At 44.2% G+C, this 15551-nt stretch overlaps 1 protein-coding gene across 6 annotated transcripts in view; it reads right to left on the bottom strand.

The window, feature by feature from the left end:
* Positions 1-1589: 1589 nt before the first annotated feature.
* Positions 1590-15551, bottom strand: part of ABCA1 (ATP binding cassette subfamily A member 1) — a 97446-nt gene continuing 83484 nt past the window's right edge. For all 6 annotated transcript variants that reach the window (XM_054810799.1, XM_054810798.1, XM_054810793.1 and 3 more), the window contains 15 exons: positions 13647-13816; positions 12555-12732; positions 11895-12010; positions 11662-11806; positions 10337-10460; positions 9589-9718; positions 9338-9458; positions 9087-9149; positions 8519-8625; positions 7955-8096; positions 6551-6685; positions 5689-5792; positions 5475-5567; positions 5051-5294; positions 1590-4854 (listed from right to left, as the gene is read on the bottom strand). In XM_054810799.1, the coding sequence (XP_054666774.1) occupies positions 4714-4854; positions 5051-5294; positions 5475-5567; positions 5689-5792; positions 6551-6685; positions 7955-8096; positions 8519-8625; positions 9087-9149; positions 9338-9458; positions 9589-9718; positions 10337-10460; positions 11662-11806; positions 11895-12010; positions 12555-12732; positions 13647-13816 (2013 nt within the window). In that variant the 3' untranslated portion in view covers positions 1590-4713. The remainder of the gene's footprint in view (positions 4855-5050; positions 5295-5474; positions 5568-5688; positions 5793-6550; positions 6686-7954; positions 8097-8518; positions 8626-9086; positions 9150-9337; positions 9459-9588; positions 9719-10336; positions 10461-11661; positions 11807-11894; positions 12011-12554; positions 12733-13646; positions 13817-15551) is intronic.

Raw genomic sequence — 15551 nt, forward strand, 5'->3', positions numbered from 1 at the left:
CAGCACTCAGTAGGTCTTGTATTTTGGTCAACAACAGTCTTGACAATAGTTGCTTTAGAGCCAGTAAACAAGAGTGAATAGCAGCAGGGCAGAGGGCACATGGACTGAGAATTCAAACTTGTGTTTTGTGTACAGTGGTACCGAGCACCCTCTTCTGCAATATGAAGGTCACTAACTGGCAGAGGACTTGGGAGGCTTTTCCACAGGTTAACTGCTGACTTGCAATGAGCAATTGATTTCACATCTCTACTGAAGTATCTTTATGCAGTCTGCCTAATGATGATTATTGCTTCTGTGAAGTGCATTGAGATCTCATGGAAAGCACTAAAAAAACAGGTGTAGACAATTATGTGTATGTCCAAAGTGCATGGATGGGATCCAGCTGCTGTAGCAAGGGAGTTTAATGGGTCCCACCTCCTACACCGAAGTCTTCACACTCCAGCATTCTCAGGGTGGAACAACCACTACTTCAGAGACCACTGTCTTATAGTTTACAAATCAACTTTTTAAGGTATAAATGGCTGATAAACCATTGATTCAGAATGTTGCCTTAAGGCAGTTAAAGGAGGACTTTGGTTTTTATAGTAACAAAAATATTGGCTGAAAAATGGGACAGGGAATTGCAGGACCTTTTTTTTCCCCCACATGAATGCAAAAATAGTTTTATTGTTTACTGGAATAAAAAAGCCCTACTAAAAATAGTACAATTTATTTTTAGTAAAACTATTTTCCTTGTCACCAACGTTGAGAGTAAAGAATACTTGGGATGTTAGAGGTGTGCTTTATTCTAAAGTTTGTTGCTTTCTGCAAGAGGTTGATAAATCAAGCACATTACCCAAAGCACCAGCTAGATACTAGATTAAAGCAGAAAACACAGGAAATTTTAAATGGCTTCTTATCTCAGGATGAATTTTCCTGACGAGTGTAACTTCAAGAATTGGTTGGCTTCTGGAACTTAATTGGTTGGCAGTGGGACTACAGGCAGTAAAATATAAAATTTTAAAATCAGTTTTCCTTTGAGCAATCAGACCATTATTCTCCTGTCATTTGTAAACTGCTGTTAAAATCAACCTAGTATTAACTTGAGTGATCTTCCTTTAATTTGATATTAGCTAAGGAGTAGCTAAGTGTAAGGTATTTCAGATTCTTTATACATAACATTTTGCTTTGTCAGCAAAACCACATATAGAGTATTTCTACCAAAGAGGAGAACAATTACCAATAGTTCCAACTTGCTGCAAGTCTGTTATGGAAATATTCAGAGGCAGGTACCTGACTTGGGATTTAAACTTCCAGGTAAGTTGGCCATGCTCTACAGCTGGATTTGACAGTTACACCCACCACTTTTTTCAGGATTTGCTGGAGACCTTTTTATTTACTAACTTTAGAAGCTTAAAGTAGCATTTGCCTTTCAAATCTTGTGCCATCTCACCTGAAAATAGTACGTGCCCCATGCTAATTTGTAGAGATACTGCACTTGCTTATACATTATGTATCAAAGCTCACAACAAAACAAAACCGGGTAAAACAAGAGCTGCTAACAGCACTCCTCAAAAGAACATACAGAAAAACGACACTTTGAAGACCAATGGTGCCACAACAGCTTTATTTTTCACTTAACATGAGGCAATTAAGAGTGCCTTTTAATACTCCACATAACAGTTATTAGCAAATACAAACATATACACTTTTTTCTTTTAATGAAAATGTCCATTTAAGGATTTAACTTAGACATTTCTGTTGTGAAATCTCTCTAGATTTTTGCAAAGTTAACAGATATTCCAGTGCAAAAATAGATCCCATTACAGATAGCATAAAGTGCTTGGAATGAAGGACCAACTATAATTCAGGAGGGAAGGATAAGCACAGAGTGGTGGTTTAACCATGGGGAAAATACAACTTACTGAAATACAAATGTACTACAGAGAGGGATGCAATATGTCAATAGTAATAAAGTTTAAAATAAGTTAACACCTCAGCGCAGTTTCATTATTGAGAGTGGTTCATATACTGTATGTGACTCTAGAGTAATTTTTTTTCCCCAATACACTTTTGAAAGAGTCAATTAGTGGCTGTCTGAACTTATTCCATGACAAATCATCATGTGAGAGTTGCATTATGCTGTTTGTTCAGTACAAACAAGACAGATCAGCTGAACTATTTCACAGCTTTAATATCCACATTTACTACAACATTTTGCCACAGATAGCAGACTCTGTATGAGCATGACAGTCACAGGGCAATAGGAATCAAGAATCTCTTTTTGGTGGGCTAAGGAAAGAAGATTATGATGTGAATCTTGTTTCCTGCTAAATTAATCATTTATGTGAGCAGTTACAAAGAGCAAACCACAGCTCTTTCAGGACCAAATCTGAATCCTCCTAGGACTCATTCTAGTTCTACATGCACTAGTCTGGTGCAGTGCAAAACTAAAGCCCTTCACTTTGGTGACTCAATGCCAATTTGTAACAGTGATTTTTAGCAGTGGTAAGCCTTCAATACATGCTATTTGTTTCAATTATACCGTAACATACCTGCAGCCTGCTAGAGAAGTCATGGCTGTAGCTCAGCTGTTTGTTTAGTAATTTTTCTGCACCTGGAGGTCTGGTGTATTCATCACCCTGTAACTCATCCCCATAGGGTGACGATGCAATAAAGACAATAACAAAGCACGTTTTAAGTGAGGTATACTGATCCCCATTACACTCCTTTTTCAATCCCCTAAGCAATGTATTATACAGGTTTTTTTTTTAAAAAAAAAGTATGAAAAAGGCACTTTAGCAGAGCATGTAGTAAGCTCTGACTTTATCCAAAGGCAGGACGCAGCAGGGACTGGGAACTTGTACTAAATACTTAACTGTTTGTGTATTAAAAATGCTGAATTGGTCAGTGTTACCAACTATACCTGCAAATACGTAATCAACCTTCTTCGGGCTCATGGCAGCCTCTCCACTGTTTGTTGGGCTGTTATATGGACATTCACAGAAGAAAATGGTCCGTGATTGATTCATGGTGGAGTAGCATCAAGAAATAGTGCAGAACCTGTACTAGTATTTAAGGCGAAGGTGTGACATACAGGAATAGCCCAGGAACTGCACTTGGGTTCACACCACATTACTGAACCTACTTCTGACTGTAAAAGCAAGACAGAGGAGTCCATAAGTACTAATGAAGGCATACTCTCCCATGACTGTTGTACAATGTGAACAAGAGTTGGTTGTTTTAATCACATAATATCCCCTCTAATATTATTATGACTTTGGAAAACTTTAAAAATTACTGACTGATGGACCTGTAGCACTACTACTATGAACTATCTTGTTCTTGAAAGGGATTTTTACTGAAGCAGTTTGTCACATGTATAACAAGGGTGTATACTCCAGTTAGGGATCACCTAACTTCTGAAACTACACTGCACAACACTAGCAGAAACTTACACGTTAATCTAACATTATACCACTTTCCAAACAGTAAATTCTTAGGTGAACAGCTTACAGTAAATGCAGATAGTGGCCGATTGCTAGAGTCTGGAACTTGGTCAGATCACGAATGTAGCTATCACTGAATGGACAGAATGAGAGCATAGCATTACAGGCATATCATAAAGAAATACTGTGGCTACAAAGATCAACAGAAAGCACTTTCAATATCTAATTATGCTACCTACCTAAAGTCATAAATAACACTGTTAAAAAACCAACTACATCTCATTTCTAGTTTTATCTGGCAAAGCCAGAAATGGCAACATGCTTGTGCTAAGCAGTTAACTTCAGATGATGGGTACCTTTCTGGTGCAAAGCAGGGATTAAAGAACTGATATTACATATCTGAGCGGCATTTCATGATTTAGAATGCGCTCTTGGCATTAGCAGCTTGTACAACTACTGAGTTTGCTGCTGTGGTCCAAACTCTAGGTCTGCTTCTCACCCACTTCCTCCTACCAGGTGTTCATGCAGCTGCTGCAGTACCTCAAAGGAGCAGGAGCGTACTTAACTACACAAAACCCTAGTCAGAGTAGGTTATTGATTGTGATGCTGGTGGGACAATCCTGTGTATTTACAGGATTCACAGTTTGCGTATCACCACTTACTGATGCAGACGTATTGATATGATGGCCTATCTCTTGCCATCCCATCTGCACAGCACTGCTTTGTGGCCCCAACTGACATACACCAGTCTAGGAAAAGCAGCCGGTCAGGTAAGTTTTCACAACCTAAGGCTACAACATTGGTGGTGACTTTTCTTGCTACTGTCTGTCTTGGTGCGTTCATTGCCAGCAATGGATGTAGCACCGGGACATTCCCACTCCTGACATGATTAAGACTAAAACATCCATGTCTAAAATATCTATAAATAACCACTGGCCATGATTCCTCAATGAACTATTTTCGCAACCCTAGTAAAAACATACTGTACAGGACAAGGTACAGTATGGTTGAAAGCCCACAGCATCTGGTGGGTGCTTTACCACAGCTTCAGAGTTATACTGTAATGAGTTAAGTTCAAGTCTTTCACTTGAGAACAGTACATGACGACTCCACGAGGCACTGCCCCTGTAAAGGAATTTTGTTTTCATTGCATTGAATTGCATTGCATTGAATGGTTATCAGTAGAGTGTCCAGTTTCTCTTCCTCTAGATTCTTCTTTGGGAATATCCTATCCCAGGAAAAAGAAAGTTTGCATGTTGCTTATCATTTCTTTGCTGAAATTGGCTCACACACAACTTTCTTTTACCTTCTCATCTTGCAGGAAGGAATTAAGGATTGCAATGTCTACCACAGTCTGGTTTTTGTGCAATGACAGGTCCTTAGTGTGGTCGTCGTCACTTTGGTCCTTAGCAAAATTTACAAATACCTACAAAAAAAAGGGCCATGTCATACATCACCCTGAATTTTCATTAATTCAGGGCATGTTATACACTGGGGTTCCTGAAGTACTGAGATTCAGTACTCCACTGAAATATCCTTAAAAGATAGGTCCAGTAAATTGGTGGATTTATTCCTATGTCTGCACGAAGAAGCTTTTGGCAGACAGACTACTAATAACTTACTTGGTCAAGTGTGGTCTGAGAAACTGAGTAGTCTTCTATGTGGAGTCTCTTTTTGTTCTGGGAGAGAATACTGAATATTCTGGCCAGGGAGGATGGTGAAGAGGGAAGCTGGTACTGCAGCATATTCCGATGCTTTTCCTTCAGGACACTTCCAGGGAAGGCATGCCCAAAGAACTCCTCAACAGGCTTCAGGTTTGGGTTAGCCCCTGCAATTCTCACCACTATGGTGTAACCATCTCCAAACCTATAAACAATAGGGCCAGCACAGGAGTTAAGTGCCTTTGAAACAGAAGTGCAGCATAAAATCCAGCAGTATTTCCCATAGCCAGAATAGCAATGGGAATGCTGCATGAGGAATTAAGTCTGACTGTATGTCCCTAAAATGCAGACAAGTCCGTGGTGTAAGTGAGAAGAAAATAGCTACCTGTTCTTTAGATGCTGGACACTGCCCAGACACCTGAATCGCCCATTGACCATTATTGCCATTCGAGTGCACAGGGCTTCACATTCTTCCATGCTGTAGGCAGAAATAACTTCATTAGCAACGCAAGCAGCAGCAAGGGGCAGAGAAGCCAAGCAAAGTTTAGCATCCAGCCCTGGTAGATCCAAAAGCCAGTAGCAACTGGGGTGCTACTTGCCTGTGAGATGTGAGTACCACCGATCTCCCCTCCTTGATTACACTCAGAGCACAGTTCCACAAGAAACGACGTGCTTTGGGATCCATCCCTGTTGTTGGCTCATCCTGTAAAATATGTACAAAAAAACAGGTTACGCTGTTACATTCTACAAACAAATACCTCTGAAATGACCTGTCCAGTATGCATGATTATATATATATATTATGCTGAAAATAAGTAAGTTTGACTCATTTTCCAAAATGAGAAAATAATTTATGCTCCAAATTTTAATTAGAAAATTTCTTTTTCAGACCTGAGAAGTACTGCTTATTCTGCAACTGTAACATTTTGAAATATCCAGTTCTAAAGCAAGTTAATGTCAATTAGCTTGTTTAAACAGAGCACTAGACTACTTTCTCTTGCAGTATGAACCTCACTAATCCTAAGTTTTGTCCTTGATTTTAACATAAAGAACCCTAAAATATTTATTTTCAGTTTTCACTGAATTATTAAAAACACAGGACTGATTCTCCGGCACAGTAAGATCTGCTTGTATCCAGCAGGAAGGCTGTTACTTTTTTGTAGGTATAGAAATCTTTGCAGCAGTACTAAGGTGGTGAAGATGCTACACAGCTGGCAGTTTGGCATCGTGTTTGAGAACCCCTACTTCCCCAGTAATTTTTCAGAAACAGAAGCCCAGAGGCACATTATAGCTTGCAGCTACATTTAAATAGAGAATCTTTATTTCCCTGTGCTCTTTGCTCATGTTTAAGTGACTAATCATGTATTTAAGTATTAGTTGGCTGTGAAACATCTAGTCTTCATTTGAACTTGATTTTTCTGTCTCAAGGAAAACATTAATGAGCAAAGGTTCCAGACTCACCAGGAACACCACAGGTGGCCCTCCAATGAGGGCAATGGCTGTGGAGAGCTTGCGCCTGTTCCCGCCACTGTAATTCCCAGCGTATTTTTCTCCGTATTTCACAAGGCCCAGTTTCCGAATTGCCCACTCACCAACCTACAAGAGACAGCACAACACCATCTTGCATCAAGCATGGCAACATCTACACAATGAGATTTTCCTTGTGAGCTTTGACTTTACAAACATTTTTGCAAGGGGCCATTCATTTGAGGATCTAATGTGGCACGGATATGGTTTTGGAAACACCCTGTTCACCTCTAGATCTGGCTGTATGCAATCCTACCCCTGGGAGGCCAGGAAATCAAATGGCTGCAGCCTATTTGCCAGTAAGCATGAGTTTGACATCAGCTGAGGCACATTAACCACTGGTGTAGTCCTCTTTGCAGTACTGGCTTCAGCTAGCTTTCCAGTTCCTGTGGGTTTGCAGCAAGGACACGGTCACTACTGACACCCAGCAATCCCACTGTGGTGTATCTTAGCCCTTCAGACAGATGGGGAGGATCTGGTTTGTTATTCAGGAGTATTACCACTGGTGCCAATAAGCAGGCATTGTTGCCCTGGGGATTAAAAAGCCTAAGGGGGAAGAGATTCAGCAACTACTCGGATCATACCCAGAACCTGGTTCCTTTTTATATGGGGCTGGTGAGAACATCACCAGGGGAACTCACCAGCAACCTTCGAAGGAGCTTGCAGTTTTGACCCATCATCACTACTCTCAAAGAGGGATTCAAGCTACCTGGACATACCCTAGGCACCAGATCCGGCCCTACGCAAAGCACTGGGTACAAATGTCATCTTCCTACCTACAGCAGTTCCTGTTCTGCAGCACCCAGGACACATACAGTGAAAACTGCTGTTAAGGAAACAGTACCGGGAAGGGTGCTGTTTAGTACTGGCAGCTGTCGTTAATTGTCTAAAGACTGTTAGTGTAACCCCATGTATGAATGCCGCAATAGCAGCACTTTAATGATGCAGCATAATCAACTGGAAAGATAACAGCCAGCATGAGGCTTCTATTAAGCTGTAGAGTACTTGCTCCCTGGGATTTTTGATAGCAGGTGAGGTTCTGCATGGCCTGCAGCTCCACAGCCATTAAACTCTTAAAAAAAAGAAGTCATTCAGTGGAGAGTGCATCCACTATGAGAATGCAGGACCCAAAGTATCTGCCCATCCATTTAATACGTTTTTCCAGGCAGCACTGAAAAACCACAGCAACGCTGGTTTGCCCTGGAAGAAAAGTGGGGCAGATTTCACTGTACAGTATCTTCAGCAGCTTCACATCACAGCATTGCATGTGTTGCAGAGAGGGTGCATGCAAGCAGGAACAGTTGCCCACGGGGGTGGGTCCTACGGTGTTCCACTTACCTTGCAGACTTCTTTCTCTGGAACACCTCTCAAGAGTGCAAAGAACTCCAAGTGCTCTCGTCCTGTCAGCAGTTCATTAACAGCATCGAACTGTGGGCAGTAGCCCATGTTCTGATAGACTTCTCGGATGTTGGACAAAATACTGTAAAAGAAAAAACCCCTTCTAGGATTTCACAGGGACACACTGTTATTTTAGGTGTTAAAAGGAGGAAAGTCAAATAGTGGTTTTGGGATCACTGAACTAACAAAAAACACAGGATCCTGGAAGTCTGTCTGGCTAAATTCTTTTTTCTCTCTCCCCATCCCCCTCTTCTTTTCTCAAATATGACATTTAAAGATGAGAGGGCAGGTATTCAGAAGCGACTACGAGACTAAATCAGTTTTCCTAAGTTGCTGAAGTACTTTACCAGACACAGCAAAGGGTTGCCAGGAGTTGAAAAATGGAAAAGTGGGGCAGAGTTGAGTCTTGCTGGGAAGTAGAACAAACGCTATGAAAGCTGGAGGAAAGAGTAGCAAAAGGACCTGCTTTGACGCAAAGCAGAGGAAAGATGCATGGACTTTCACCTGTTTCCTTTGAGGAAAGCTTCTCCTCCTGTCACATCTGTATCACCAGTTAGCATCTTAAAAGTGGATGACTTGCCAGCACCATTTACTCCCAAGAGTCCAAAGCACTGGGGATACAAAAAAGCAGATGAGCGCAGCGTGTTTGAGAACAGGATTTAGCTGCATCATTTTCAGCACTGACAAGATGGGAGGGAGCAAACTTGACCCTAAGAACAGCTGGATGGAGTCTTCAGTGCATGTTCAGAAAAAAACTTCTGGACTTTCATTTTAGTATAAATCTTGAGGCTGGGAAAATGAACAAACTGTGGCATCACCCTGGTGTAGTACCACCACAGTGTATCTGTGCCAAACCTTGGAGGTTGAAGTTTGGCCTCTCATCCCAGACACTGAGAGTTCAGTATCTTCTTTAAAGGCAGAGACAAACAGAATCAGAAACTGCTTCAACTTCCAGGCAGTTTCCTTTGATGTAATTTGATCACCTGTTTCTGATCTTACCATACCCTTTGCTGTCTGTTGCTCTTAAATACTGCTGTAATAGCAAAGCAATAAATTTGACAGATAAGCTTACCTCTCCAGGGGGGATTCCAACACAGATCCTATCAACGGCTGGCTTTCGCTTCATTCTGTAAATCTAAACCAGAAGAAAAAGAATGAGAAGGACAATGTCAAAGAGAACTATAATTAAAACTATAATTACACTTATCCAACACTCCAAACATGGTCCAGTTTTCATCCCACTAAATTCCTCTAAATGAAGATTCTGGTGAACTGCGTGGTGGTGCGCCAAAAAGTTTTGGGAATGCAGAACTTTTCTGTCACCTTGGTTAGCTCCTTGATTTCCAAGATGTCACTCTGTCCTCCTCCGCTAATTATCCTCTGTCTCTCTCTGGTTACATCCTCATCTTCATCATTGACAGGAGGCAGCTTGGCATAGACAGGCCTGGAGACAGCAACATGATAAAGCCTTAACAGAAGATGATAGGGCCTCCATAGTTAATATTCTCCCCATTTCATGGGGAACACCAATGAAAACTTCACCTGCCTGCAGTGAGGTACAGCAGACAACCTACCTGGGCTTGATGAAGAACCTGTACTGGATGAGCACTGTGATGAGGAAGAAGACAGCGCCCTCTACTGCCATGGCAAAGAGGTTCCTTCCCACCAGGTCCCATGACAGAGGGGACACAAAACGATTTTCTCCTGCCAAAATGAGATGAAAAGCACAGTCACCTTTCCAGAGCAACAGGAATGGGTTAGCATTTCTTCCTGCTCACCATGTTGGGCACCAGGGCAACTGGAGAGCAGCCAGTGGGAAGAGGGAAGAGACAGACCACAGAAGGTGCCAGTTGTGGCTGCACGTACTTTTCTTATTGTAGCAAAGTTGGGACTCAGGCCCAGAAAATTCAGCCTGCCAAAGGAGAGCTGGCCCACCTTCCCAAAAGTTTAGTGAAGCACAGAAAGACTGTGACTCAGGCCTGACATCTACATCCCAGAAAAAAAAAAATTCAGCTTTCCAGAATCTCAGCCACTCCTTACACTTGGCCTAATGATCCTCTCCATGCAGTTGGCTTTACTCATTTTTAAGGTCCCTAATAACTGTAAACTCTGGGGATCTATCTGTCAGGCCCCCTTCAGTCCTTGTAAGAACCTAAAGAGGACAGCTGTGGAGACTTGCCAGCTTTTATCAGATCTGTGCTGCAAATCACGCACTTGCAGTTCCTGAAAAGTCAGAGGAGCAAAGGGTGCTCATCCGGAGCAGACTTCAGTTTCCCCTGTTCAGTTCAGGCCACCGTCCCTGTGATAGACAATTTCACTCACCAAACCTCTCCAGAGCATCAGCCATGGCCTGGTTTTTCACCATATCAATGAGTCCCCGCCCTAGGCAGAAGTGGGGGAAGATGAGGAAAACAGACTTCAGGATGTCATTGATGTTGTTCAGCTTCTGTTAAGACAAAATCAAGTGCCAGTGAGCCATCTCAGCAGAAAGCAGCCACCACCTGCCAAGTGTGACCCATGTCGTGATTGACCCGTCCCTCCCCCAACACTGCAACGCCACAAAAATTCAAGGATTAGAAATGCTCTCCCAAGAGCCAGTGCCACGGCTACTCTGGACAGTGTTATTGTGTTGCTCAATATGCTATTAATGCAAGGAAACTGCACCAAAGGAGACATTCCTCCATATGCTCACAGTTTAAGATATTCTTCCTGAGACAGGAAAGTTGTGTTTGCACAGACTGGTTATCTCAGAGGCTGTGGGTAGCCCCTCTGTATCCAATATTGGAGACTCTAATCCTTTTCCTTTGTTGTCTTCTAGTTGGCTTAGCCCATGGGTTGGACTGACAGCAGCCTGAGGAGAGGCTCCTGTTCTGCCAGGCACTTATATTCAAGCAGGTACGTTTTTACTGAGCTAAAACAGGCCTTGTAACAAAAGGGACCATCAAGAAGGACTGCCTCCTTATGCCCACTGGCAGTGGTACAATGAACGGGTAACTTCCACAGGATGTCCTCAACTTCCTCCCACAAGGAACACTTCACACCAGTTTGGGTCAAATGGGGCCTGCTAAGACATCTTGTGTTGCACACAGGCAACATCAGAGGAACTTGCACCTTCCCCAGTAGACATCTGGATTTGGAAAAACTGAAGTGAGGTGTTCCCAATACGGTTAGAGAGGTATCCTGCCCCAGGAGGCAAAACTGAGGGCAACTAAATGCTTGAGTGCTTAAAATGGCCTGTAGCAGACAGAAACTACCCCTTATGAAGAACATACAGGAAATTCCATTTGAAAATTTTGGGGTTTTTTTTACCCTAAGGGTGATTGAGAATTGGAAGAGGTTGCCTAGAGAGACTGTGGAGTCTCCATCTCTGGAAGTGTTCAAAAGCTGATGGCCCTGAGCAACCTGCTCTAGCTGACTCTGCTTAGGGGTTCGATTAGACAAATCTCAGGAGTTCACTATTCTGTGAACACTGCTGCAGTGAGCTTTAACCCATTTCCATCAGAACCTGTGTTTAAACTGCTGCAGGAACTAATGGGTACAGGCCAAGGGCTAGCCTTTCTGGAGAACTGGCTGCTAAAGGCAACATGGCACCAACAGGGAACTAGATCATAGCAGCACAAGACAGAGGAGATTCTGGAGAAACATACATTGTTGGTGAAGAGCTCCAGGACAAAGGTGGCCACACTACCATTGATGCCAATGAAGAGGTTCACACTGGTCAGCACAACGTATGCTGTGCTGGGGATTTTGAACACAAAGGAGGCTGGATACATGAGAGGGGTGATAGACCACCTGGCAAGAGGAAAGGCAGCAACATCAGTAAACACTTTCCAAGTCTTAAGAGCCTTCTCAGTCATCTTTTTCATGAGAAATCCCTTACCCATAGAGAAACAGAAGAAGAGCCAGTACAGGCAAGTTGGAGGAGGATACGTAGGACTTCTGCTGGAAGCAGATGAAGATGATGACGACCAGTGTGGCTGGAACAATGTAATTGCACTGGAAAGTGAAAAATACGGCTTTATATTTGTTTCCAGATGACAAAAAAGTGAAAGATGTCTTGCTGCTCTGAACCAATGTTATTTAACATTCTTCAGTGTTCCCAAAGCTGTTTCCAATGGGAAACTCTTAGGAGCGTCACATGTGTGAACTGCAATGTAGTATGCATGAATTTCTTGGACCCTCTAGAAGTAGTCAATAGACTCTCAGAGGTTCTGGACACCACAGGTTGAAAAAACCTGCTTTGAACAGAGCAGAACAAGGGGCTACACAAGCAAACATTTTGGGGCAGGTATTTTAAAGTGACATAATAAATGCTGATGATTGAGGTTACCGTTGCCCTCCCATCCTCTGTTCAGTATTCCTTGTCCTACTGAGGTGAACCACTGCCCCAAGAGAGTAAACACAGAAGTCACAGGCACAGTTATTACTCACTGAATTAATGTGGTGCCCACTGGCCCTATATGCACTTTGCACTTCAGGGCAACAGACACCCTGCAAACACAGAATGAAGGACAGTTTAGCACAGTCACAAAGCCCTTACCATATCCCAGACAAAGTTGGCCAGCCAGTAGATGACAGGCTTCACACCACTGATGAACTGCAAGTGTTTAGCCTTGCTGACACGTTCCTGGATAAGGAAAACCACAAAGCTGGCAGGAACAAAGGACATGGCAAAGATCACACAGATGGAGACTAGGACATCCACGGAGGTGGTCATCCTGGACAAAAAAAAGAAGAAAACAAAGCATTTGTAAGCTGGTGCTGGCTCCTTTGAGATGAAATAAGGCAGCTCATGCAGGACAGTGCAAAAAACATTTCTCTTTCTGCTGTCCTTGTTTTGCAGGGTAAAGGATGACCATATCAGGCTGTCTTAACTGCACAGTTTTTCTCCAGCTATATATCAAAGGGAACATACGCAGCCTGTTGGCATCTCAAAGACAGCACCACAACCTAGAGATTGGTTGGCAACTTCAGCATAATAGCCTTTCTTATCACCACCACCTTGCTTCCCACTTAATGCATTTCTTGAGGTTGTCAGTGTTTTGTCTTTTTGTGTGTGTGTGTGTTGTTTTAAAGTTCAGAGATATCTGACTGTCATCTGCCACTGCTCTTAAGATTTGAAGGATGTATCTGCAGACAGCTTATAAGTCTTGACTCTGGTTGTGGCAGTAGTGGACTGGAGTAGTCCATGGCTCAGTGGAGTAAGCCCTGTGCATCACTGTGTGCCTCCCAGGTTGAGACAGTGGGCAAAACTGAACAGGATCTATCAATGGTTCCTAGTCAAATGGTGGCACCTTGGGACAAAAGAATGACATGCCTTTGACAACCTGCCTTTCTGCATATGGCTGAGAAGAATTTCCCAAGGTCCCAAGATTACACTGGTTCTTAGAAACTGCAGCTTCCAGGGACTCATAAACAGAAAGCTTGCACAGTAGTACCGCTTCAAAAGCAAGTGCTCAACAGCACATGTTGCCATCTGCCCAGACCACAGAAAATAAGGCCAGCACGTTAGAGCCTAAATGCTACAGGCCACTGAGTGTCCACCAGCGAGGCTGGCACCTCCTATGTTGCCTGCTTCCAGTAATCAGCAGCTGATGAGCCCAAACCCATCCATGTTCACATCAGGACTTACAGAGCCACTTCAGAGAGCTGTTGCTTGGTGAGGTTGAGTGGGTGATTGAAGGCAGTGATCCCATAAGCACTAGGGTTTTTGCCCTGCTGCAGGTTGGCCCGAAGGATGGCGTTGTTGATCACATTCAGGAAGGAGGCAATGGCATGCCAGCCCTTGTTGTTGAACCACACCTGCAAGAGATCACATCAGCATCAGAAAGGCACCAGGTATCTCAGTCACCCAACAGGCTCCTGAGCCCTGCAGAACATCTCTTCCTTTATTGAGAGCATATAACATAGAATCACAGAATGGCTTGGGTTGGAAGGGACCTCAAAGATCATCCAGTTCCAACCCCCCTGCCATGGGCAGGGACACCTTCCACTAGACCATGTTGCCCAAAGCCTCATCCAACCTGGCCTTGAACACTGCCAGGGATGGGGCCTCCACAACCTCTCTGGGAAACCTGTTCCAGTGCCTCACCACCCTCACAGTGAAGAATTTGTTCCTAAAATCTAATCTAAATCTACCCTGCTTCAGTCTAAAGCCATTACCCTTTGTCCTGTCACTACACTCCCTGATAAAAAGTCCCTCTCTAGCTTTCCTGTAGGCCCCCTTTAGGTCTCCCCAGAGCCTTCCCTTCTCCAGGCTGAACAACCCCAACTCTCTCAGCCTGTCCTCACAGGAGAGGTGCTCCAGCCTTCTGATCATCTTCGTGGCTCTCCTATGGACTCACTCCAACAGCTCCATGTCTTTCTTGTACTGGGGACCCCAGAGCTGGATGCAGTACCCCAGGTGTGGTCCCACAAGAGCAGAGTAGAGGGGCAGAATCACCTCCCTCGACCTGCTGGTCATGCTGTTCTTGATGCAGCCCAGGACACGGTTGGCTTTCTGGGCTGCAAGCACGCATTGCTAGCTCATGTTGAGCTTTTCATCAATCAACACCCCCAAGTGTCCAGCTGCCCTGAGGATCTTGAACTCCACCATTTTGTGGTCACTGCAGCCAAGGCTGCCCTTGAGCTTCACATGCCCTACCAGGCCCTCCTTGTTGGTGAGAACAAGGTTCAGCATGGCACCTCTCCTTGTTGGCTCCTCTGTCGCTTGGGAGGAGGAAGTTATCATCAATGTATTGCAGGAACTTCCTGGATTGCTTACGCTCAGCCGTATTGTCTCTCCAGCAGATGTCGGGGTGGTTGAAGTCCCCCATAAGGACCAGGGCTTGTGAACATGAGGCTGCTCCTATCTGTCTACAGAGGGCCTCATCTGCTCAGTCTCCCTGGTCAGGTGGCCTGTAGCAGACCCCCGCTATGATATCCCCTGTCCCTGCACTCCCCTTTAATCCTGACCCATAGGCTCTCGGTCAGCTCCTCATCCATCCCCAGGTGGAGCTCCATGCACTCCAGCTGGTCATTGACCACTGAGGGGGTGACACCCCCTCTTTGTCTCCCCTGCCTGTTCTTCCTGAAGAGCCTGTGGATCCTTCCATCCCAACACTCCAGTCACAGGAGCCATCCCACCACGTTTCCATGATGCCAATAAGACAACAGCCCTGCAGGCACGAGCACATCTCTAACTCCTCTTGTTCATTCCCCATGCTAAATGCGTTTGCATAGAGGCATTTCAGTTGGGCTCCCAATGAGGCTGGCTGGCTGACTGGCTGGAATTCCTCCGAAGTGTTTCACTAGTGTTTCCCTGTTGGTTCCTATTATCTCATGAGCCCCTTGCTCATCTCCTCTAGACTTCAAGTGTGCTGCAGTGTCCAACATGTCCCTGAGCAACAGGCTGAGGGCCCTCACTGGCACCCCGCCCCTCCAACCTTGGCATGCCATCCCACAACATGTCACAGGCAAGCCTGATATTATCCCCCTCCTCCTTCAAGCCTAGTTTAAAGCTCTGTCAGTAAGCCCCACTAGCTCCTAGGCAAAGACT

This window comes from Grus americana, chromosome Z (genome assembly GCF_028858705.1).
Source record: "Grus americana isolate bGruAme1 chromosome Z, bGruAme1.mat, whole genome shotgun sequence".
NCBI classification, from domain to species: domain Eukaryota; kingdom Metazoa; phylum Chordata; class Aves; order Gruiformes; family Gruidae; genus Grus; species Grus americana.